The sequence below is a fragment of the Mya arenaria genome, chromosome 10 (genome assembly GCF_026914265.1).
Source record: "Mya arenaria isolate MELC-2E11 chromosome 10, ASM2691426v1".
Lineage (NCBI taxonomy): Eukaryota > Metazoa > Mollusca > Bivalvia > Myida > Myidae > Mya > Mya arenaria.
The window spans coordinates 24,057,469-24,082,732 of NC_069131.1; the positions used below are offsets into that span (position 1 = coordinate 24,057,469).

General features: G+C 34.4%; 2 protein-coding genes across 2 annotated transcripts; both read left to right on the forward strand.

The window, feature by feature from the left end:
* The first annotated feature begins 2,949 nt into the window (after nt 1-2,949).
* Nucleotides 2,950-10,815, forward strand: LOC128204484 (cell death abnormality protein 1-like). The gene is made up of 7 exons (XM_052905898.1): nt 2,950-2,996; nt 3,366-4,345; nt 4,507-4,624; nt 5,038-5,072; nt 5,370-5,480; nt 9,673-9,741; nt 10,748-10,815. Exons 1-7 carry the CDS (start codon nt 2,950-2,952, stop codon nt 10,813-10,815), a joined length of 1,428 nt encoding a protein of 475 aa, XP_052761858.1.
* A 762-nt stretch (nt 10,816-11,577) lies between these two features.
* On the forward strand, nt 11,578-19,700 carry LOC128205580 (phosducin-like protein 3). The gene is made up of 6 exons (XM_052907312.1): nt 11,578-11,699; nt 12,507-12,639; nt 13,305-13,395; nt 15,524-15,667; nt 16,549-16,757; nt 18,406-19,700. Exons 1-6 carry the CDS (start codon nt 11,694-11,696, stop codon nt 18,543-18,545), a joined length of 723 nt encoding a protein of 240 aa, XP_052763272.1. The 5' UTR covers nt 11,578-11,693; the 3' UTR covers nt 18,546-19,700.
* Nucleotides 19,701-25,264: the final 5,564 nt, after the last annotated feature.

Genomic DNA, 25,264 nt, shown 5'->3' on the forward strand with positions numbered 1-25,264 from the left:
AAAATGCAATTTATTCCAATAAGTATTAAAATCATATTTAAAATGTAATATGCCTGGAAATATGCTATTAAATATACTATATCAAAGCAACGTTATTTCAAGACACGAACTATATTTTTAATATTCTTAAATAGGAAAGTGTATATCGCGAATGTTTGACAAATGGTCAAACGTTTAATCAATGGAAAACGGCATTATGAATGTATTAAATTGACTGTCAGTTGAAATGATATTTCTGAATAAAATTATTCACCTTACCTCAGCAAATAAACAAAAGAAATAATGTCAACTCAAAACGCTACTGTCGATTGTAAACTCTGTGGTGGAGATTATGACAATATCAGTGTATTATATATTTACTATTCCCTAAGTTTATTATGTCTTTATTATATTAAAAAAAGACATCTAAAGCTATCATATGTGTTGGATGAAAAACAGTGCAGTTGTTGTTCCTGTTGTTTTGTATCGGGTTAGCTTATATGATGAAACCTATAGAACAGAATTTCGTTTCAGCGACCAATCATTTGCAAACAGTAGTAATTCTAAACTTTATTTTAGCTTGCATCTAGATTTTGAACATTTTCACATCTTTTTACTCGTCATCAAATTTAATAAATATATAAAACCAGGTAGAATATCGTACTTTTATAATTACTTATGGCAACAAAGGTCTAAATACGCCCTATCAACGAGGCGTAACAAAGTAAAAAAATATAACTACTTCCTCATTTTTCTTGTTAATTTTCCTTCAAACATTCTTATTCAAGTAAAATTACCGCTCTGCTCGACAGGCTCCCATGTTTACACCCTACTGCTTACTAATGCATTGCATAGCTTTAAGCTATGATCGTTGGTTATTGACTTTAAAAGAGTATCGTGCGAATGTCTGTTATAAGAGCTCATTTTGATACAGAAAAGCACAATTGTAAATACCACTATAATCCAAAATAATATATATATACCACTAAAAAGACTACGGTTTGCATATCCGTGTTGACATTTCCAGATCTAATAATGAAGTTAACAATAATGAAGCTTTTTGCATATATATTTACATCATAAAGAGTCATACTCCTGCTTGGTAAGGACACGTGTAAATTGATACAATTATTTCCTTTGTTCCTTTCCCTTAGTTTCACTAAGCAAATTGTCCACTCTAATGAAGTCGTTACATCGATATTTCAATGAACTATTATTTGCGTTTAGAACAATAATATTTATCTGCCTGCTAAAAATGTTCGTCCATCGTCACTGACCAATACTTCCTTCTATGATTTAGAAAGTGTCATTGATTATGTTCATCCTTCGTCACTGACCAATACTTCCTTCTATGATTTAGAAAGTGCCATTGATTATGTTCATTCATCGTCACTGACCAATACTTCCTTCTATGATTTAGAAAGTGTCATTGATTATGTTCATCCATCGTCACTGACCAATACTTCCTTCTATGATTTAGAAAGTGACATTGATTATGTTCATCCATCGTCACTGACCAATACTTGCTTCTATGATTTTGAAAGTGTCATTGATTATGTTCGTCCATCGTCATTGACCAATACTTCCTTCTATGATATAGAAAGTGTCATTGATTATGTTCATCCTTCGTCACTGACCAATACTTCCTTCTATGATTTAGAAAGTGTCATTGATTATGTTCATTCATCGTCACTGACCAATACTTCCTTCTATGATTTAGAAAGTGTCATTGATTATGTTCGTCCATCGTCACTGACCAATACTGACCTACATGGTTAAGAAAGTGTCATTGATTATGTTCGTTCACCGCCTAAGATCCAAAGCGCCTCCTATGGTTTAGAAGCGATGTTACTTATATTTGTTCATCACCCCTGACCGATACCTTCTCGTATGGTTTAGAAGAATTATTAATAAGATCCGTTCACCATGCCTGACCGATACTGCGTTTAATGATTTAGAAAGTGTTATTGATTAGATTCGTTCACCATGCCTGGCCGATACTGCTTTTAATTATTTAGAAAGCATTATTGATATGATCCGTTCACCATGCCTGACGGATACTAATTTTAATTATTAAGAAATCATTATTGATAAGATCCGTTCACCATGCCTGACCGATACTGCTTTTAATTATTTAGAAAGTGTTATCGATAAGATTCGTTTACCATACCATACTGACACTGCCTGTTATGATTTAGAAAGCGTTACTAGTTAGATTTACCGTTTACCGATCCGATACCCCCTCATATAATTAAGAACGTATTAATGATAAGATCTCTTCACCGTTCTTGACCGATATATCCGTTCTTACATTGCAGTTAATTTTAACGACAACCTTATTAACCGATGCTGCCTTAGGGGATTAAGAAAGCGTTTTTGGTTATATCCGTTCACAGTCCTTGACTGATACCGACTCCTATCCTTTATAAAGCCTTTTTGATTTACTTACCAAACACTGTCATATATATTTGAAAAAATGTTATCGATTAGAACCGTACCTTTGAGAAACGTGTATGTTTATTTATTTTTCACACAAAAGCAGTAGAACTCAATTTCCAATAATTCTGCATTCGACCAATTCTCGTTACAGCGCATAAATATACATATGGGCTTCATTTATTAGCTTCTTATATGTATAGAAAGGTTTGCCGAGTGTGGGACTCGAACCACTGACCTCCGTATTATGAGCTATAAGAGCTCCAAATTGAGCCATCTGGTCGACTTATTAATCATATAGCAAACTACAGGCCTTGAAACACAACATACTTTTGTTCAAACGAAGAATGTTTAGCTGATATTTACAACGATGAGCTATTACGGAATATCGAATTACCTTAAATCAATACAAAAATGACTGATCAGTTATCAGTCATAAATTCTCAAAAATATGAAAAAGTGAATATATAAGGATGATGTAGGGCAACCTTCGTGTAAAATTAAACAAAACCAAAATATCCTTATGCGTTAATTATGGGTCTCGTGAGAATTTCGTCATCTGCTTATTACTCCATTGCTTGGTAAGACGACAACTTATGTGATTGTATGATCGTTCGTTTTCTAGCCAATTCATTACCAAACTTATATAGGTAAGCATCCTCCGAATAAATGAAGTATAATTACATTTACTAGTATTACGTGTTTACTTAAAAAATTAATTGATTTATAATCGGACACTAAAATGCTCAATTTATATAAAGATATTGACTGTATATTGGCCTTATTTTACATAGGTCTAATTTTGCGCAATATCATGCTATAATACTTTGTAAGTTACAGTATTATTGTAAATTGTGCATTGTTTCAGTTTGGCCATCATTATCCCAAGATTGCCCCCCATGCGAGTGCTGCGTAAAGGGAACGGAGTGTTTATTTCATACGCTCTTCAGTGTAGACAGCTATTGCAATGATGGATGTATAGATGGATTCAAGAGCCCACAGTGCCAGAAATCGTGTTCAAATCGAGGCTGTATGTCGTGTACAACAGACACTACGTGCTCTTGGTGCTATGATGGGTATATGCTGCTCGATGGGCAGTGTACAAGTATATGTCCATCTACTTGTAAAACATGCACTTCAAACACATCCTGCACATCCTGCTATGACGGATACCATGGAGATCAGTGTCAACACTCATGTCCTTCCAACTGTGACACATGCACTGCAAGCACATCCTGCTCATCATGCAGGGACCCTAACTTCACTGGTGGCAAATGTGATAGATGTGTTAACGGCAAATACGGAAGTGAGTGTGAATTGGATTGTCCTGTGAATTGTCTTTCTTGTGAATCTGCAACTAATTGTACTGAATGTAAAAAAGGATTCATTGGTATAGGTGTCCAATGTTTACTACGCTCGGACTGCCCTGAAAATTGTATTGGTTATAAATGTGATAGCACTGGAAAATGCGATTCATGTAAGGACGGATTCTATGGCGAGTTCTGCATGATGACCTGCTCTGAGAACTGCATTGATGGCACTTGTTATAGAAACGGAATTTGCGATGCCTGCCGTGACGGTTTTCAAGGCACGTTTTGTAACATAACATGTCAACAGAATTGCAAGCAGTGTCATCAAGATAACGGATCGTGCAACATTTGTGAAAATCAAGCGTGGGGAAGAGAGTGCTCAAGGAAGTGTAGCTCGACTTGTCAAATTGATACGACCTCAATGACAACCTGTGATATCGTGTCGGGGGAATGCAAATTTGGATGCGTGTCCGGAAGTCATGGTCCGTACTGCGAGCTTATTTGTGACCAGCGATGTGGTGAATCTCGCGACGGAATAAAAGCATGCAGGCAAAGAGACGGGTTCTGTGCGGAAGGCTGTAAGCGTGGATATAGATTTGAAGTTGCCGGTTGCTTACCTGGTAAATAAATAAGAAAGTATACTTAAAGTATCACATTTTAATTGGAAGGTACGCCATCATTTTGTATTTATAGAACTATCTCTTACGCAAGGCTCATTTGTTCTGTGATATTGTTTGTATTAATATGGTTGGTGTATAATTTATTTACATTTATTTTTCAGTGACAGACAAGCCTTGGGATGAAAGCAGTGTCCTTACAGTCGGAGTTTTGGGTGGAATGATTGGCCTTCTCATCATAGCGCTTGCTGTTGCTATCGGGTGTATAGTTCTTATAAAAAGGTTCAATATTATTATTTCATTCTCATTTTAGAAGACTAGTTTACACAGAAGAAATTTAAGATATATAATGACAAGCTTTGCAGATTTATTTATGCTGCCTTTCTAATCGCCTGATTATTTTCAGTGACTAATATGAATTACACAAATATAGGAAAATCGATTAATTGATCAATCACACTTTGCTCGTTCATATCAATTGGCATATCGATATAATGTTTAATCCACTAAGCGATGGTTGATCAAGTGGTATATTGAAATATAGATTTGCAATAAATTGATTATTTCTGTTTTTACACTACCTTATCATATAATGTTATGTTTGACACAACTTTTGTTGTTATACAGAACCAAATTAAAGGAGTTTTGTGTAAAAATTATTCTTGCTGTTAAAATATTATAAATGTTACTTTCAGAAGACACGTCATCGCTCAAAAAGACAATTTCAAAGGTCAGATATTATGATCCTGAGCGGCTGACCGTTTATTTTTGTCATAAAACACATAAAGTAATTGTAAAAAAGCGGGCATGATTCTCCATCACATATAATTAATACTTAAACAGAATGCAGACACTCAACTAAGTCTTTAAATTGTAACTCTTCAACTTGTAAATAATTATGTTATACAATGTATATCAATCATGAGATGAACACTACATTGGTAGAAATGAACAAAGTGCAAATTTGACATTTCTGCATTGACAATAACAATAATGATAAAGAAAATGTGTACTAATTTTATTACAGAAATTAAACTTGACGAGGAGGCTAGAACTTACGAGGAGATTCCAGAACAGACAGATCAGCCAAAGTACCAGAATGTCAATACCAATAACTATGACATGCTGTTTGCTAACAGTAGCTTTTGAAATAAATACTTAAATATCACTGACACTAACGATACATGCTGTTTGCTAATAGTAATCTTTGAATAAACTACCAAATATCAATAACTCTAACTGTGACATGATGTTTGCTAGCAGTTGCCTTTGAATGAATTTTCAAATATCAATAACTCTAACTATGACATGATGTTTGCTAACAGTAGCCTTTGAATGAACTACCAAATATCAATAACTTTAACTACGACATGATTTTTGCTTACAGAAGCGCTTGAATGAACTACCAAATATCAATAACTTAATTACGACATGATTTTTGCTAACAGAAGCGCTTGAATGAACTACCAAATATCAATAACTTTAACTACGACATGCTGTCTGCCAAAAGTTCCCTTTGAATGTTCTACCCAAAGTGTTGCCACCGCCAGTCGACCACGTCTGTGATAAATGCAGTTTTAGGTTACACACCACCATTGTCATTTCCTCTATAATTCAATGTGAAATGATTATTTTTAGACAACATTTAAAGGCATTTCGAGCGAATGCAGACTATGATAAACATATATATTCTTAAAGTACAAGCTTTAAATTACCTTTTAAGCCAATAAAAAAGGGGGGTCAAGTTATTCCTAAGAAAAATCTCTCCACTTGAAAAACAAACTCTCAAAATGGCACAGTCCGCCATGACAGTTCTTCCAAAATTACCTTTCAACTATAGGGCAGCAGTTTATGCTTAAATCTCTATTCTAAGTAATAAATCAAGCAATAATAGATACTTAAGGTATAAAAGTTTCAGGAATAAGGATATTTTTTATTTACAGTGTATTGTGCATGTGAAAACATGTCTATCAGTCATGAAAACATTATTTTTTTATTGAGAATTTTCCACACAACGGAAGTACATATGACGCAATGGTGACGTCATACCTTTATATGCTACAACTGTAAATAAGTCTATTTGTTATTGATGATTTCATGTATGCATTCTGCATCTTGTCTGTGATTTACACTCCAATTGTGACATTCAATTAAACGCTGTATTTGTATTACATATTCTTGACACCGTTTCAAAAGTATATGCCTATTCGGTCACCATTGCTGCCGTATTGGCAACCCTTTTTGATTGGATTGTTTTGATGGATTGTTCTGTCCGTATGTTCGACCCATTTTACATAGTACTATATATATTGTATTTGCGATCTTAGGTCATACAAGAAACTTGACAACAACCCATTTCCAAAGTACCGTTTAATCTCGCCCATATCATTCAGCCCATGGATGATATGTATTGGGCTCACGAACATCTATTGAAACAAGTCATTGACGAGCATGCCCCAGTAAAACAGAAAACACCAAAGAAGAATCCAGCCAACATACATGAACTCTAGGTTCCGTAAACTTACAAGGCTCGTCATGCAAAAAACACCTATATCAGAAATCAGAACACAGCAAACTGGTCAAGCTACAGATCCGAAATCTTAAAATCAAGATCAAAAGATAATATATATCTGTTATGTTTATTTCCCTAAACGGTGTAGTGGAGGACCCAAATCTAAATACTTGTGGCTGGCAATCAAACCTCTTTTCTCGCCGAAATCTACAAATAAAACGGATAACCCGGAAACTAAAAGACAACATAGGAAATTTGGTTTCTGATCAAAGGCTGGTCAAAGAAATCAAGGGTCATTTCAAATAGTCTTGAGCTAGCACAAGTTACCCCTATTGTAAAGAAAAATGACCCGTTTATGGAAAATAACTACATTGTATAGAACAGTCTGTGTTTTACCATTAATGTCAATATGTTATGAATGAGTCATAAGTAGACAACTGATTTGTCATTTTGATAATATTTTTCATCCCTTTCTCGAAGCTTTTAGAACAACATATGGATGTCGCACTACCCTGTTAAGGCTGGTGAAAGACTGGAAAAAGCCCTTAATGAGAACAAATATGTGCAGTTCGAATGGACCTCTCAAAAGGGTTTAAAACATTAGACTGCCCGGCCAATGATCTTAGACAAGATTAATGCATGTGGTACTTTTTTGTAAGTCTTTGTATGAAAAATTATATTAAGAATCGGCTTTTGTAAATAAGTGTTCCAATATTGTACCTATTTAAAACTATATGCTTTTATTTCTAGGTCACCCACTCTTTGTTATGCTCTGATGTGTTATGTATATTTGTTATTCAGGTCGGAAAAAAGTTCATTGAGCTCATGTTTGTTGTAAGCATACTCCCGCTTTTAAGTAAAAATTCTTGTATCTTGTATCTTGTAATCAAGTGTGGTTTACAAATAAATTGTCGTCTGACATAAATAAAAGTTTGTTGATAATAATCATTACTTGAAAATTTACAACGTCTTGTTTACGACGCGTAACAAGATTACAAATATCACTACTTCCTTAATTACATGTTAAATGTTTACTCTGCTTGACATGATCTAGGCTGTAAATACTGCAGTTGTTGTTTATGACAACCTGTTTCTCTACATGTTTTGCTTGATTAAAAAACCGATTGTGAATTATGAGTCAAACGTCTCATACAGGTTTAAATCAAGAAAAACCGTACTAGGAAGAGATTTATTCTGCGATGGAGGATGATGTATTAGTCCTCAATGCTAGAGAACTTGTCCTTGTAAGGATTAAGGAGATACATTGAAGCAATGGGTGATGAAGTAAAATTGTTAGATTGTTTACATGAATATTTTTCGGGTCATTTAGTGTATTTAGGGGAATCACTGGAAAGCTCTGACGTCAGAGACAGCATTATCAATCATGAATGTGGCTATAAATGTATTTCTAGTCCGTTTTACCTGGCCTCAGTTATTTTTACCGAAACATTATACAAACGGGAGACCAGGGTACGTCTTCTTTCATTTCTTACAACAATACCTCTTACATAGTCGTCCAAAATATAATATGTGGACATTCTGTAAAATCCCGTGAAAATCCACATGTATATCTCTTGTTTATGCACCAGTCAATTGTAACCACGCCCCCCCCCCCCCGATCCGGGGAATAGCGGGAACTTTGACTTTCGGTCCAGCCAACCACGGGTAAAATCCCTGCCCTGCGGGGACGAACTGATGTTAAAATCCCCGCCAAATGCCTCCGCACCCAAGGGATCTTAGGTAAGGCCCATTCCCCGCTATATTTTGCGCGAAGACAAAACCACCGCATTCACCCGGCACTGCGAGGCCACCTGAAAGGTAAAAACACGGCCCATTTCCCCGGCTATCCCCGGTATACCCCCGGACCGGGGGGGGGGCGTGGTTACAATTGACTGGTGCATTATTGCAACCGGGGTCCAATTTTCAGTGTATTTGTCTCATTTAGAAATGACACTTTCAGAGTAGATAATCTCATTTTCTAGCGAATACATATATTAAATATGCATAGCTAATGCATTTATAAATTTCACCGATGGGCAATAAATTATTTAAAAAATAATAGTGTGTTAATAGTTATATAACTGATGTATCCCAATCCACTTAGAATAAATGATAATTATTGTATCCAAATTGTGAAGCAACATGTTTAAATCTAATTAATGGGCTATTATATATAACATATAAGATTACTCTTATTCTATTTCTAAAGCATTGTAATAATAATTTTATCATCATCTGAAAAATTAAAAAAAAACACATACTATGAAGTTTGTTTCTGTAATAAAACCTCCAGAACTGCACTGCATGACACTCAGAGAGATCTGAGATCTGATAGACAGCAGATGGCAATAAAGATTAAGATCAGTACACAGAAATTGTGTACTTTACAAGGATTGGGGGGGGGGGGCGGTACCACTTACAGAAGGCTTAAACTATGCCTTTAAGCACATAAGTTTATTTTAAATCACTATCATGTTTTATCTTTAACTGACCCTTTTTAAATGTATTTTGTCCAGCGCAGTGTAAAAAGTGTTCGAGGTATCTTGAAAAAAAAATAGTTTAGAAATAACACGTTCTGCAACCTTCAATGATAGGTATATAAACAGCAAGTTCTCCTGGTAGTGTTTGCATAAATTGTTTACAGCGAATACGTTTTAGTATTTTACCCCTTTTAAGTGATAATTGAAGTGATCTTTTAGTTTATTTAATGTTAAAGAGAAAAAAGAATCTCATTGATGTATTTCGGAAATTGCTGCACAAAGTCGTGTTTTCTTTATGGTTGTATACATACATCTGTTGCTTCCCTTTTATGTTTTAGGTTATGATACAGGCGGATACGTCTGTGCGTCGAGGTACGGCGCGGACGGGATTGGTCCGTGGAGAGGGGGTAGGGGGGGGGGCAGGTGCGGATAATTACGGGGAAGTACGTCTTAGAATGACAAAAATGGTGAGAAACGGGGAAACAAATATTATACCGGACGCAAATAAGTATGGTTATGCACGGCGTACTACGTTGAACTACGTTTTACTGGCTGGTAACTTGCCAAGCACGTAGAGGGGTCTGCGGTGAACTTCGTTTAACTACGTTTAAGTACGGGCAGTCTTGGATGACTTTTTTAAACTACGGCTCAATATTTGCATAATATTAGGTACGTTTCAGTACGGTTAACTACGTTTCAGTAAGTTTAACTGTAACGGGTAAATAAGTTTCACCCAAGTTTGACCAAAGTCATACTAAAATGGCCCCGGACGCTCCAACTGGTGTGGGAGATTGATGTTCAAACGTTGTGTAATATCTTCAATAAGTAGTGGTACGGATCGATACGGATTATCACGTTGAGGTACGGCCTAGGTACGGATTGATACGGAGTACTACGTTTTTATCCGTAGCTAGACGTAGCTATACGTACGCGCGTGTGTGACTTGTGCATAAGACAAAATAAAATTTTGCAGTCTTTGTAAAATATGTTTTGATGAAATAAAAATATGATATTACCTTTGCGTCTAATTTTCAAGATTTGTAAGAATGTTTATAGTAAGAGGATAGATGAGGGTGGCTGAGAAGTAAACAAGCTAGGGTACGAATAATATTTCTCATATTTTGTTTTAAATTCTAAACACTAAAGAATTCAGAGCATTCATTTTGTATTTATAAGATCTGCATCTGCAATGTGAACATTTGTATGGTTTATGTCAAACGCATACTGAAAAAATAACCATTAAAAATCATACAACTGGTTGAAGTTGAGCGAGTAAAACCATCTGAAAACAATACGATTTAAAAAGTACATACATAGATAAAAGTGTAAGCCAATATGCGAACTAATGCTCCGGAGCATCACACATCAACAAAGTGCAAATCAGAGTCTTAATACATTTTTGGTACATTTCAGATTGGCCATTTCTCAGAAACATTGCAAGGACAGAGCAGGCTCTACATGTTGCTAACCAAGTCGTTTGAAGGGAATAAACTCCTGCCTTTAAACGACTCCGGCAAGCTTCGAGATAGTCAATTCCTGTTGGATACTGGCCGAGGTTTTCCGATTGTACATACATCAGATATGCCTAATTAATAACTACGTACATGCATTAATCGTATAATAATTATTTGTTTTATTCATTCACTTGATAAAACAATTTATTGTATGAAAAAACGAATGAATGAATAAATGAATAAATACAAGTACATGTATATGGATGGTTGATCGTTTGATTGATTTATTGATTAAATGATAGATTGTATTAATTAATGGCTTAATGTGTGATTGATCGATTTAAAATGATTGATTCATTTATCGATATTAATTGTTCGATTGGTTGATTGATTGATTGATTGATTTATTTATTTATTGATTGACTGATGCTTTATTTATTTATTTATTTAATTATATTTAAATATATATATTTATTTACTATTTATTCATTTATTTATTTATTAATTACAGTATTACAGTAGTTAATTAATCAATTAATTTATTTATATTTTTGTAGTTAATTTACTTTTTTATTTATGAATTGAGTATAATAATTTGATGAGTAATTTACTATTTAATTGTTGTAGGAATTAATAATTATTTTTAGAATTGAGTGAGGAAGTTATTTTTAGAAATGATAAAAATACCAATGCGATGGCCATATTTGGTAATGGGAAATCCATGACGTACAAACTAGACGGGTTTACAAGTTGTTTTCCTACAAGTGAATTTGTTATCATTCAACCGCGCGCTCAGTCTAAACGCGGAAGTGTAATATTTTGACACATGCAAGTCTAATATCTGCAACTAACTCACTTATCGAAGGTTCTAGAGCTTTGAAAGATACAGAATATTTTGAGGAATCATGCAGGTAATTACTGATTTCAATATTTATTAAATAAATGTTTGAAAAACTCGTATACACGATAAAAGCTTTACTTAGGAGGTGGGTGGGGGAATGTTTTTGTTTCTTCTTTTTTTATCTGTTTAATCTGAAACCTTGCAACATACAGCGACGAAATCCTAACGCCATATAACAAAATAACCACAATACAAAACTGACTAAACTAATTGCGGCAAGGTATGAACACATGAGCTGTAAATATCACTTTAAGGTTTTAATTAGACACTTTACCTGTTTACATTTGATTTGGAGTAATTAAGAGAGCTGGGTCAATTCTGCCAAGTTACCATTTTGGCCCCCATTTGTACTTTGATGTACTGACCGGTTAATGGCAGAAGCCTGGTACATTTTGGCTTACTTTTGTTATTTAATGACGACCTAAAAGAAAGAGGACAATTGTTTCCACTTTTTTTTCAGAAGTTTTAATTTTATTAAGAATGAAAGAATAAATAAGTCACTGTAAGAGTGTGACTGAACAAACATTTCTTAAGAGCTAACTTATCATGTTTGTCTTGAATAAAATTATGACAACTTTAAAGCATAATTTCAGTTGAAAGTGATTAATACCACAATATTAATTACAACCCGGGCGGTTGACTGTATTTAATATTTTGGCCGAGGATGCTGATGGGATGGATACATGAGGATTGTCTTTTAAAAACTTGCCTCTTTTACAATCAATTTCCAGCACTAACACGCAACATACAACTTACATCCTGTTAATCAACGATACGAATTGTTAATTATGTTAAATCTCCTTTTCATCTTAACTAGGACCCAAATGCAGACACTGAATGGAATGATGTGTTGCGGGCGAAGGGAATTTTGCCGCCAAAGGAAGAGAAAGAAATCACAGAAGATGATCTAGTGGCTATGGTGGAAAACACGATTGAGAACAAGTCAAAAGGTAACAGTGTCAGTCTTGAAGCTTTCTTTAGCTGAAACCAGTCTTTTTTCGGCTCTTGTCAGGAAAACGAGTTGAATGAATAACTTTACAAATATTTGATTACTTTATGTCTCTTTATTTTATGCATAAAGCTAACTGTATTTCCCTGTCTTTTTTACTCAGTTTATAACATCTCTACGGGGTAATCTATAAGTTTTGTAGTGACTGAATGATTAGATTTTTATTTGAAAACATCCATTTGCCAAATGCTTTCAAATCATGCACTATGCACGAAATACAAATTATTTAGAAGGAAAGGAAGCAGGACGCACGGCAGCTAGAAATGACATAACAGCGTCATGTCATTTTCGCCATGGCATATTGTCACTTCCAATGTACTTTTAAAGCATAGTGCTTCTATTTAAATACCAATTATAACACATATTGTATACAGTGTTGAACAATACTTGAGCCCATAGCTCAAACGTTGGCCTGGGCTGCCCGGTTTAGTTCATTTGAATAGAAAATGTATATTAAAAATAGAACCAATGATTGTAAATTAATTATACAGTAAGCGTCTGAAAACTTTTGGATCTACCCTTGTTAATCTGAAAAAACATGAGAAATCTGTATTTTAGGTAGCCAACAAATGCCTTTGAACTTGGATAACGTTATTATATTTGCAGGCAAGGACATGGGGGACATGGGTCTTGATGAATTAGACGAGATGGAGGATGATATAGATGAAGAAGATGAGAGAATGTTTGAACAATATAGGTACAAGATCAGTGATTTTTTTGTGTGCAATTTAATGTGTTTAAAAGGTTGTTATTTACCCTTGAAATATAGTGTCCATTTTTAGCTCGACTATTCGAAGAATAGGTGGGCTGTACTACTCGACCCAGCGTCGGTGTCGGCGTCGGCGTCCGGTTAAAGTTTTAGGGCAAGTTGGGATTTTCACTTATAAGTCCAATACCTTTCATTCAATTGAGTTAATACTTCACACAGTTGTTCAGGGCCATCGCATGATGAGGTTAGATAACTCCATATTATTCTTTACACAGGTTATGGCCCCTGATTGACTATGAAACTCAGGTTAAAGTTTTAGGGCAGGTTGGGATATTTATAAATAACTTCTATACCCTTTGTTCAATTGACTTAACACTTCACACAGTTGTTCAGGACCATCACACAATGAGGTTACACAACTCCATATTATCCTTAATACAAGTTATGGCCCCTGATTGTCTTAGGTTTAAGTTTTAGGGCATGTTAAAGTTTTAGGGCAAGTTGGGATTTTCACTTAAAACTCCAAAACCTTTCATTCAATTGAGTAAATACTTCACACAGTTGTTCAGGGCCATCACATGATGAGGTTAGATAACTCCATATTATTCTTTACACAGATTATGGCCCCTGATTGACTATAAAACTCAGGTTAAAGTTTTAGGGCAGGTTGGGATATTGATAAATAACTTCTATACCCTTTGTTCAATTGACTTAATACTTCACACAGTTGTTCAGGACCATCACACAATGAGGTTACATAACTCCATATATTGTCCTTAATACAAGTTATGGCCCCTGATTGACTTAGGTTAAAGTTTTAGGGTAGGTTGGGATTTTCACTTAAAACTCCAATACCATTCATTCAATTGACTTAATACTTCACACAGTTGTTCAGAGCCATCACATAATGAGGTTAGATAACTCCATATTATCTTTTATACAAATTATGGCCCTTGATTGACTATTGGACTTAGGTTAAAGTTTTAGGGCAGGTTGGGATATTTATTAATAACTTCTATACCCTTCATTCAATTGACTTAATACTTCACACAATTGTTCAGGACCATCACCCAATGAGGTTACATAACTCCATATTATCTTTTATACAAATTATGGCCCCTGATTGACTTAGGTTAAAGTTTTAGCCAAGTAAAAGTTAAGGGCAAGTTGGGATTTTAATAAAAAAACTTCTATACCTTTCATTCAATGCACTTAATAAAATTCAAAATTATTTACGACCATCTTACAACAAGAAACATAACTCCATTTTATTCCTAAATACAAATTATGTCCCTTGAATATATATATATATATTTTTTTTTTAAATTTCTTTTGACCGGCACATTTTTACATTCTTAACCATTTTATTACCAAGGTCAAACAAGGAGGGCTACACTATTTGGCCATTAATTTTTTTTTCTTATTATTATTATTTTTTAATTTTATTTTTATTTTTTTAAATTTTATTTTAATTTCTTTTGAAAGGCATATTTGTTAATATTCTTTACCACATTTTCATAATGGGAAATCAAGTTATTTGAATGACTTGCATCATTTTTCGAGTGGTGGGAGGGCAGCATCAAAGTCACCTTATGTATTGAATAATTTTAGTTAGGTTTGACATAAATAGACCAAACTTGGTAATATTACATTGTTATTGTATTCACTTCTAAGTCAAAGCGGCGAAGTCGAGCGTGCTGTCTTACAATGGCTCTTGTTATATTTATAATTCCTTTCCGATATGTTTGACACCATTGATGATTTCTTTGGAGGAATTAAAAAAACATAGTTATTTCTGCACTTTGAGCATATAAAAGACCTTCAACTGTGAATTAATACCTCATTAGAATAAAATCTAATTCCTTCTTTAGAGACACAAGATACCAGAATCTTTATTTGAAACATTAGCTCAATGAGCTATTTTCTGACATGTAGATGTATAACAAACATAACTTACCAAAACATAATATTCAACTGGTGACCTGGAAATAAAATGTTTTAATACATATTGGTACAATATTTGAACAAGTATTTACAAAAGCTGTACATTCACTGCATTGAGACTAAACTATGTAGTTTATCAATATAATAAATAACCCCACTCTCTATTTTTCAGACGTCAACGTATGGCAGAAATGCGGGAAACCCAACAGAGGTCAAAGTTCGGAGAGGTGCGTGAAATATCAAAGGCTGACTGGGTCACAGAAGTGAACAAGGCAGGGGAAGGGATCTGGGTTATTGTACATGTATTTAAAGACGGGTAAGTACATGTTCTGAAATGCATGATACCAATTTTCAATCCGGGCATACTAAAAACAATCCTGAAGAAATCTCTCGTATCTTGTTTTTTCTAAAACTTCTATACATGGAATAAAGATAGCAAGCACTAGAACATTCTTAACTAATCCTGATGAATATGTTAAAAATATCGTAGGGGAAAAATATAGTTTACTTTATTGAAACTTGGTCATTTAACAATGAAACTAGATAATTAAACACTGAATTACTCAATTTTTAATACATAAATTGTAACTGAGCATGTGATACTTGTTAAACAAATTCAATTAATCTACTTTTGTAGTGCAACACTGGTCTGAAGAGATCTTAATTGCATGTACATTTTTCAAGATATATTGTTACATTGTTACTGTTTAGTTTTTAGCCAATTTCATCTTTAAAATCAATTTTCATTACATGCTTTCTGATGGTTTATAGAGATTTATCAGTTTATTAAGAAAGGTATTTACCTGTTTCAAATAGTAAAATAACATTTGGATATTTTTCACTCTTTTGAAACTGAAGCCCACTCTACATACAAAATAAAACCTTTGTGCGAACAGGGCGGGGACCTAGCATCGAAAATGTTATTTCAAAAATAATGTTAAGTTTGCATACAATTTGCATAAAGATCAACAATAAACTGTCATATAATATCCTGTGAGATTGCAATATATTTCACCTCGTGAACACTAAAAGTCATTATTTCAGTCATGAAATATAACTTTTGGCGCTCACTCAGTGAATTATGTTATGATTTTATTCTGAAACAACAATTATTTTATTATTCTCTATCTGTTTGTTTAAATGATTTATTGTCATTTGTTTTAGAGCTTTATTCTGATAAGCATTGTTATTTTTCAGGATTCCACTGTGTAAACTTATGAACCAGCATTTAGCAAACTTGGCAAGAAAGTTCCCCCAGACAAAATTCTTACGAAGTGTATCGTCATTGTGTATACCAAACTATCCAGACAAAAACTTACCAACAGTATTTGTGTACCTAGAAGGTGATATGAAGAAACAGTTTGTTGGACCTCTTGCATTTGGAGGGATGAACATAAAACAAGATGGTAGGTCATGTTTATATTGTTTGTTATATTTTGTCTTTTTTCACAATTATCACAATTCCTTGGTGTCAACAGCACTTTAGATACAATATATTTATGCAGTCGAACCTTGTTGGCTCCAACTCACAGGGACCGTCGAAAATACCTCGAGCCTTGAAAAATTCCATCCAAGCAGGAATGCTTACTTTTTAAGAAATTGGACCTTTACATCGAGTTCAAGCCAACGAGGAATTCGAGCCAAGCAAGTTTGAAATTATGGGTTTGGCTTTATACCTCTAAAATAATAAGTATAAATACATGTACATGAACATGGGGGGCATATTAACAACAAATCTACAATAAATTGTCATAAAATCACAAACTTTTATTATATATGGGGGTCAGAATCTTGTAAATCTAAATAAATGAGAACTAATGTTTGCAGCCAGTCCTAGCTGCTTCAAAATATGTATCGCTACATGCAAGAATAAAGGGTGTGATAATTTGATAATATGATATGCTCAATAATAAGATGGTCCAATGTATTATATGAAATTAAAAATCAAGGAATAATTGTAAACTAATGAAAGGACTTGATGTTAGGGTAACAGTGTCTTCACTCAACTTTCACCAAGGCTTGCAATTTGAGTATTCAGAGTGGGTGTGTTTTTCACATGATGGGGCCATGATTTCATCTCCATTGCCTAGTGGTTAAGGCTTTCGCTTACGGATCTGGAGGTCGTGGGTTCGATCCCTGGCCGCGTCATACCGAAAGACCTTTAAAGTTGGTACAAGAAGCTCCCTTGCCTGGCGCTCGGCATTTAAAGGGTAGTGCTTGGATAAGTGGTGTACTCAGTACTGGTTTGACCCAGGAAAGTTGTACCCTGTGTATCGGTGCTTTACACCGAGCACGTAAAAGAACCAAGGGTCTCTTCAAAAAGAGCTAGGATATCGCACCCAGACTTCCTTGTATCCCACCTCTGTCTCTTCTGCGTGCTGTCCCTTCAGCAAAAACAAAAGACCCCTTTGGAAATAAGTGCTTGCACTTTCACGGGTTATCCTTGACCGAAGGTCTAAAGAAATACAAATATACATACGAACAGTCTCAAATTTAAGTTCAGACTCAAGTGGCAAAACTGCATATTTTTTTCATTGTAACCTTTTAGTTATTAATAAGTAGTGATGATAAAAATTTGCTGCATTTTATAACTGTTTGATATTGTACAATAATATACTTTCAATTTTGTATAATGAAATGTATAATGCTTTTTCATTCTTTGCAAGTTAATAAAAGCACTATTTTCTTAGTCTGAGTCAAGACTCAGACCTGAGTATGTTCATAAATATAATCACTGCTTCTCTTATTTTAGCTAATGTTCACAACAAAATGTGAACACACACATAGAACAATCAATGAATAACATCATTTGGCAAAGATTTTATGTAATTGTCCAAATAAGTATCAATTATTTATTTGGATGAATTATAAGCATGAAATAAAAATATGTTTATTCGTTTCATTGTAGATTTCAATATAGTTCACAACACCTAAAACAATTTTTTACTCGTGGCTTTTCCATTTTGTAAAAATTATTCTCGAAATCTTACACTGAAACAAGCCATTATCCTGTATATAAATTCATGTTGTTATTATCTATTTCTGTTGTTGCAGAGTTAGAGTGGATGTTGTCCCAAACTGGCGCCATTGCCACAGATTTGGAAGAGGCTCCTCGACCCGCGGTCAAGGACGTTATGAACATTGCCATTCGGGAAAGTGCAATTAACGGAGATGATAGTGACGATGACTATTGAGAAATCAGTCCGATGATAACTTGCAATTTATTGCTTCAAGAATGCTGATGAAAACATTGAACAAATGTTAGTTTGCAGTGGATTAACTTTCTGTACAAGAAAAAGCCCAATTTAAGATTTGAAAAAAAAATCTTGTGAAAATGGGCAAACAATGGCAGCATACTACTCATATATTAAATGTTGCATTCACTCTGTCATTAATACAAATTTCTTAGGGCTATTCCATTTGAACATATAACCCCCGGGGGGGGGGAGGCACTTTTGAATTAAGCCACCCCCCTACAGAAGCAAATTTACCCTTTTGGGGTCCAAATTAGTGATAAAGACACCCACCTTTATACTATTAAAATAATTGCCTTCCCCCTGGGGGTTATAATTTTTACTGGGATAGCCCTTAACTACAATACCTCCGACCAGAAAAGATGGTTGGGCCATAACATTGAAGGAATAAATGTTTAAGAGTGGCCAAACTTTTTTATTATATTGTTTTATAATATTACAAGACCAGATATGAGTAGAGAAGGCTCAAGCTATCAGGCAGAGGTTTTCAAACCCTTTTAGTTCAAGGCTGTTACTGTTATCGTAATGCATTATAAGAAGTGGATTTCATACAGATTGTAATAGGATGTCAGTTTGAATATTCATGTACCATACAGATTATTTTGAATTATTCATCTAAAAATACCGGTATGCAGTATGCTTCTATAGGGCATTTTTACCCCAACTGAGGCTAATGCCAAAATGGATATGTAAAACTGTACCAAAACTACATAATAAAGGAAGTTAACTATGAATTATTTAATTAAGTATCCTTGTCCAAGTAAGAGACATAGAATAGACTCTTGAATGTCTAATTTTGAATGTGCTGCATGTATTTATAAATACTAGGTATTCTTTAGAAGTTCTCATGTCAGAAATGTATGTACAATTTATAATGAATATTATCTGCATTTAATTTACTTTTTCTCATTTCTAAGAACCAGCAGGTTAATTTTTTAATCAAGCTTACTTTACATACATAAAATGAGTCGTATCATAATGTTCTGGCTTTTCATGTGTTTCAATTTTGGTATTTAATGTTGAATTCAGTACAACATGACATTTTACCAAATTGCTCTTTTTATCACATTTTTTTATATTATTGAATTTGTAATAAACTCCACAAAATATTAGCTCTTGAAGTTCCTTAAGTTGTGAAAGCTTTCCTGAAAAAATATGTGAGCACTTTTGTTAAAGTTATTATTATGAAAGTTATCATGAAAGTATGTCACAGTGGACTGTGTCTTTGATCTATATTGCACTGTCTATAGAAATGTGCTGAAAACAGTTCAAGAAACGCTGGTTGTCACCCCTGAAACCAGTCCATGAAACGCTGGTTGTCACCCCTAAAAATAGTTCATGAAACGCTGGTTATCAACCCTGAAAACAGTTTATGAAACGCTGGTTGTCACCCTAGTCATTCTAAAATGCCGTCCAGGCTTTTTTTAATGATGGTTAGCCTGGACGTCATTCATAACAAAATTCAAAAACATGTAAAAACTGTCTATGAAATGAAATGTTCTTCATTTGTATTCTGTGGCTTAAGACTGCCAATAAATACCTTAATTCTTATCAATAACCATATCCATTTTGCAAATTCACAAGCTATTTCTTCAAAAAAGTAATTTAAATACCTGATTTCAGTTGACAGGAGCTTTCTTACTGCCAAAAAGAAAAAAGGTTACACACAACTATACTTTAAGGTTTCAATCTGAAGTAGTATTTTTAGTATGGATTACCTTCCCCTAACACTATCATTATCAGTTACCACACTTTTGTACTTAATGAATTAGAAAAACATTTATCGTCACATACAGGATTCAAGATTTATTTACAAACTATTCTATGGGCAATGTGGACAATGCATACTATTATACACATGTATTTAACATAAGACTAAATATTAAAAAAAAACATGTATATCAACAGCATTGTTACACTAAGTGAATCAAAATGTTTTATTGTGTAACATATTAATCAAAATTTGACTTCAACACGACAATTCAAGTTTACAATAATCAGAGATTTTGCTGACTTATCAATTTATTATGTGTATATATATATATATATATAGTTTCGCTAGAACAGATGTTTCATGATGATATTTTTATTAACAAATACCTTATACCTCACATCAGAAAACCTATACAAAACTCAACTAAAGGGAATCTTCAGGAAATTACTATTTTTAAAGGAATTGATTGAAAAACATAATTACAGAACATTGTTGTTTGCTTTTTTTCCGACTAGAGTGCGTTTTATCGTCAAGCTTAAAGCTTATAGGAAAACAACTAGAGTTAGAATTGTTGTGTGTTTTTTAAAAGAACTATATTGGTAAACAGAAGTAACGCTTATGTGTTTAAGGGGTTAAAACATGACAAAGCCGGGACTCTGTGTGAGAATTGGCCTTCATGTTCTTATAAAACATGCCTCTGGTTGTTATGGGACACTTGTGCAATCTTCGCCGACTTTACATTTAAAATGTCATCTTATAGAAGGTCATATGCCCAGTTTGTGACGTGAACGCGCCAGCGGTTCAAAGAGACGCTATAAAATATAACAAAGCTTATAAGGGCAAACCGGTAATTTTACCCAGTATTCTAATTTCTGTCATACAAAGTAAAAGCACACATATAGTATTTATAATGTATGGTCGATTTTAGACGGGAGGCTAGGTGCGTGTGGGAAAGGGGAAATAAATGTAGAAATGTTTTTATGTCAAAAGATGGCAATCTAAAACCTCCAAATAATTGCAGAATTTCAAACCGTCATGGCAGGTTTTTGTCAACAAACATACAAATGGTCGCTCACTGGGGAACACCAGAAAACTTACTCGCCTACTGGTAGGAAAAAGGTAGGGAGGAGAGAGCTCGTACAATCACCAGTTGGTACCTGAGGTTGCTCTTACCACAAGTTTGTGACAAGTAGTACTTGAAAAAGTTTTTTTTTGTTGTGTGTCAGAATCTGGATGCTTTAAAGAAACCAAACAAAGGATATTAAGCATACAAAAGTTCAAAGACATCCAAGTGAGCGCAAATGAGGGGTAAATTACAAGAATAGAAAATAATGATACGAACTGAAAAAAATGCCATGCATGCAAATGAAAATTCTTCTCATACTTTGCATGATAACATTCCACAAACTTAATGATACTGCTATTTGATTCATTTTGCAAAAACTAAATGTCTTTATTCCAATATACTAACAAAAGTAATAAATGTTTGTAAACACTTCATTCTTAATTTATTTTGAATAATTTACAGGTTTACAATAAGTTGCCTTAACAAAACTACTGCCAATGACACTACAGCTCGTACTGAGCTTTACTAAAGTAACTAATAGTCATGTGTAACCTTAAGCAGAGAAAAGAAAATGCATTTGGATATTCTCGGCTACATTCGTTAACAAAAACAATGGTGTTTGGTGAATTTTGATGGTGTTTGAAAATGTATTTTGTTTTAACAATTCGGAACGTGATTATTTTATAATATATATTGCAATTGATGTAAAAAGGATTACTTTTAACAGGTACAGTGTTCTTTTTTTGTTTAAATAGACTAAATTGGAAAATTCTTAATAAATGTGCGACCAAATTCTGATCGGCATTTTGAACATGTTTACGAATTTTGTTATGAATGACGTCCAGGCTAACCATCATTAAAAAAAGCCTGGACAGCATTTTAGAATGACTAGTTGTCACCCATGAAAACAGTTCATCAAACGCTGGTTGTCACCCCTGAAAATAGTTCATGAAACGCTGGTTGTCACCCCTGAAAACAGTTCATGAAACGCTGGTTGTCACCCCTGAAAACAGTTCATAAAACGCTGGTTGTCACCCCTGAAAACAGTTTATGAAACGCTGGATGTCGCCCATGAAAACAGTTCATTAAACGCTTGTTGTCGCCCCTGAAAACAGTTCATGAAACGCTGCTTGTCGCCCCTGAAAACAGTTCATTAAACGCTGGTTGTCGCCCCTGAAAACAGTTCATTACACGCTGGTTGTCGCCCCTGAAAACAGTTCATTAAACGCTGGTTGTCGCCCCTGAAAACAGTTCATTACACGCTGGTTGTCGCCCCTGAAAACGGTTCAATAAACGCTGGTTGTCGCCCCTGAAAACAGTGCATTTCACGCTGGTTGTCGCCCCTGAAAACAGTTCATTAAACGCTGGTTGTCGCCCCTGAAAACAGTTCATTACACGCTGGTTGTCGCCCCTGAAAACAGTTCATGAAACGCTGGATGTCGCCCTGAAAACAGTTCATTACACGCTGGTTGTCGCCCCTGAAAACAGTTCATGAAACGCTGGTCGTCGCCCCTGAAAATAGTTAATGAAACGCTGCTTGCCGTTACCGAAGAAGTGATTTTAAGTATTAAGTATCTGTTGTATTTTTGACAGACTCTAACAAAAAGCGTCTTTACGGGTCATATCTACTTAATAGTGACTTTTTTAATCCTGTAACTATGTTAAATGTCACCACTTTTATGTAGTTATTTGCTTTGTTATCGTCTATATTTCGCGTACCAACAATACAATGTAAACTACCATCCCAGTAGTTTCTCTTCTCTTAAGAATGCTACACATGTTTAAATTTGGCCGATTAAGCTAGCCTATAAATGTGTTAAAATAGACTGGTACCCTCATTTTCTTTTCTCAATTTCATTAAAATATTTATATGCGGTGGCGTGCCATTTTTGCATATCGGATGTTATATGGATACCACCATTCACTCATGGCACTCTCACGAATAATTTGTGTTTGCTGGTTTATTATTCGATTAATTTCATGTTCTTCAGGAATTTAAACTTTTCTATTTCTCTGAAAATCTCCCTTTATACTTTAGGACTTCTTGAATAGAGTCCATATGTTTGATGTTTTAATGGCCATACTAAGATAGTATCTTTGAGAATCTTCATCATAATCAGTTCAGGTACGTTACACATAATGTGTTTAATTGTCCCTCAAAGATGGCGGCTAACCGGTGCGTTGATAAAAATCATCGACAGGTGCAATCTGTTTAGAGTGGTGTCTATATAACATTAGCCTATAAAAGCAATAACAACGATAATATCTGAATTAGGCTTATTTATCCGGAATGGACTCGCTTGAACTTTTATGACAATACTTGGTGGAATTAATAACAAGTTTTTGAATCTTGCAATAACGTTGCATTTCTTATCATATGGTCTGATTAATGAACAATGTTGGAACCGTAAACAGTTCGAAACCATTGTCCGATCCTTACTAGATAAGGCTTTTGATCATTTTAGCTCGTCTTTGTCATTGTTTAGGAAAAACGTTGGTGTTATTGTCGCCCGATCCGTCATACGCGTCGTGTCTAAGTACCTTTCCCTTGACCATAACTAAAAAACTATTCAAGACACTCAAATGAATCATGGTAGACGTGTTGCCAGAGACAATATGTTTCTGCTCGTCTGAAGTATTGCACGATACTTGTTTACTGGTGTCGAGAAACGCCTTCTACTGATCTTGAATTCAACTGGTACTTCCATGTATCCAACTGACAGAAACAGTCAGGCCCTTATATAAAAATCTCGGCCCTGATATAACAAAATACTTTCTGTTCCCAATAACACAAAAAAGTGAGGCCCCAATATCACAAACATAGTTAAGAAATTACTTGAAATTTGAGACTGGTTATATTAACTGTGTAACGTGTAAATCCAAATAAAGTTCAGTCTGATTTTAATTCCTATCAAAGTGTTGCTCATCAGACGGCATAGCAGTATTGGTGAATGATAATAGAGCGGCTGTGAAACAAGACGTGTACGTGTACGTGAAGCGACACTTACATAACAGTTGCAGTTTTAAAATTTTAAATAGTTGCGAAGTTTCATTATAAACATGAACGTGCTACCTTGTTGATACTCGCATACAGCATTTTCCTCATTTAATCGTACACAGTGTGAGGAATGACGTGACTTCAACGGGGTTCTCACACGGGTCAACACGGGTCAAAATCGGTGTAAGAAAGTAAACAAGAAAGTGACGTTAATTCCTAAAGAACTTTTTTGACAGAAAAGTTATGAAAATATTTAATGAAAAAGACTATGCTATTTTCTACTTTTAAATGTGTTAACATTTTTTAAGTTTGCTTGTATTTTAACGATGCCATCCTTGGCCAAAATTTCTAGATGGAATATTGTAGAACGATTCACGCTGTATACGCCGTGATTCTTTGTTTTGTACGCATTTCCTAGTAATTCGTAACATTTAAGAAGTCAGGTATGCGTTCAAAAGTAAGTTTTGTTCATTACTTTCATAATACGAATTTTTCGTAAAATATCATTTAGTTCTTTCAATGAGTACACATACCTGGATGACGGAGCGCAAAGAATAGCCCACTTCGACACGTACCCATACAACTTGCAAATGTAACTTATCTTCATTCTACATATGAATTCAGCAAACGGTTTAACTACACTATATCCCACTTGATAGTAAGGCTTTCTTACAGATAACGTAGTTTGTTGTGTTCTGAAGCTTCACAATACAACTTTAAATGAGTATGATACTAATTCATTGAGTACAATGCTTTTGATTGATATAAGAAAAAAACAAATATGACAATTAACCATATACAAATCTGCAAAATGATTTCCATGACATCTTCTTCATACTAATGTTCTTATAACTCAGACCAAATATTATGAATTCATCAGC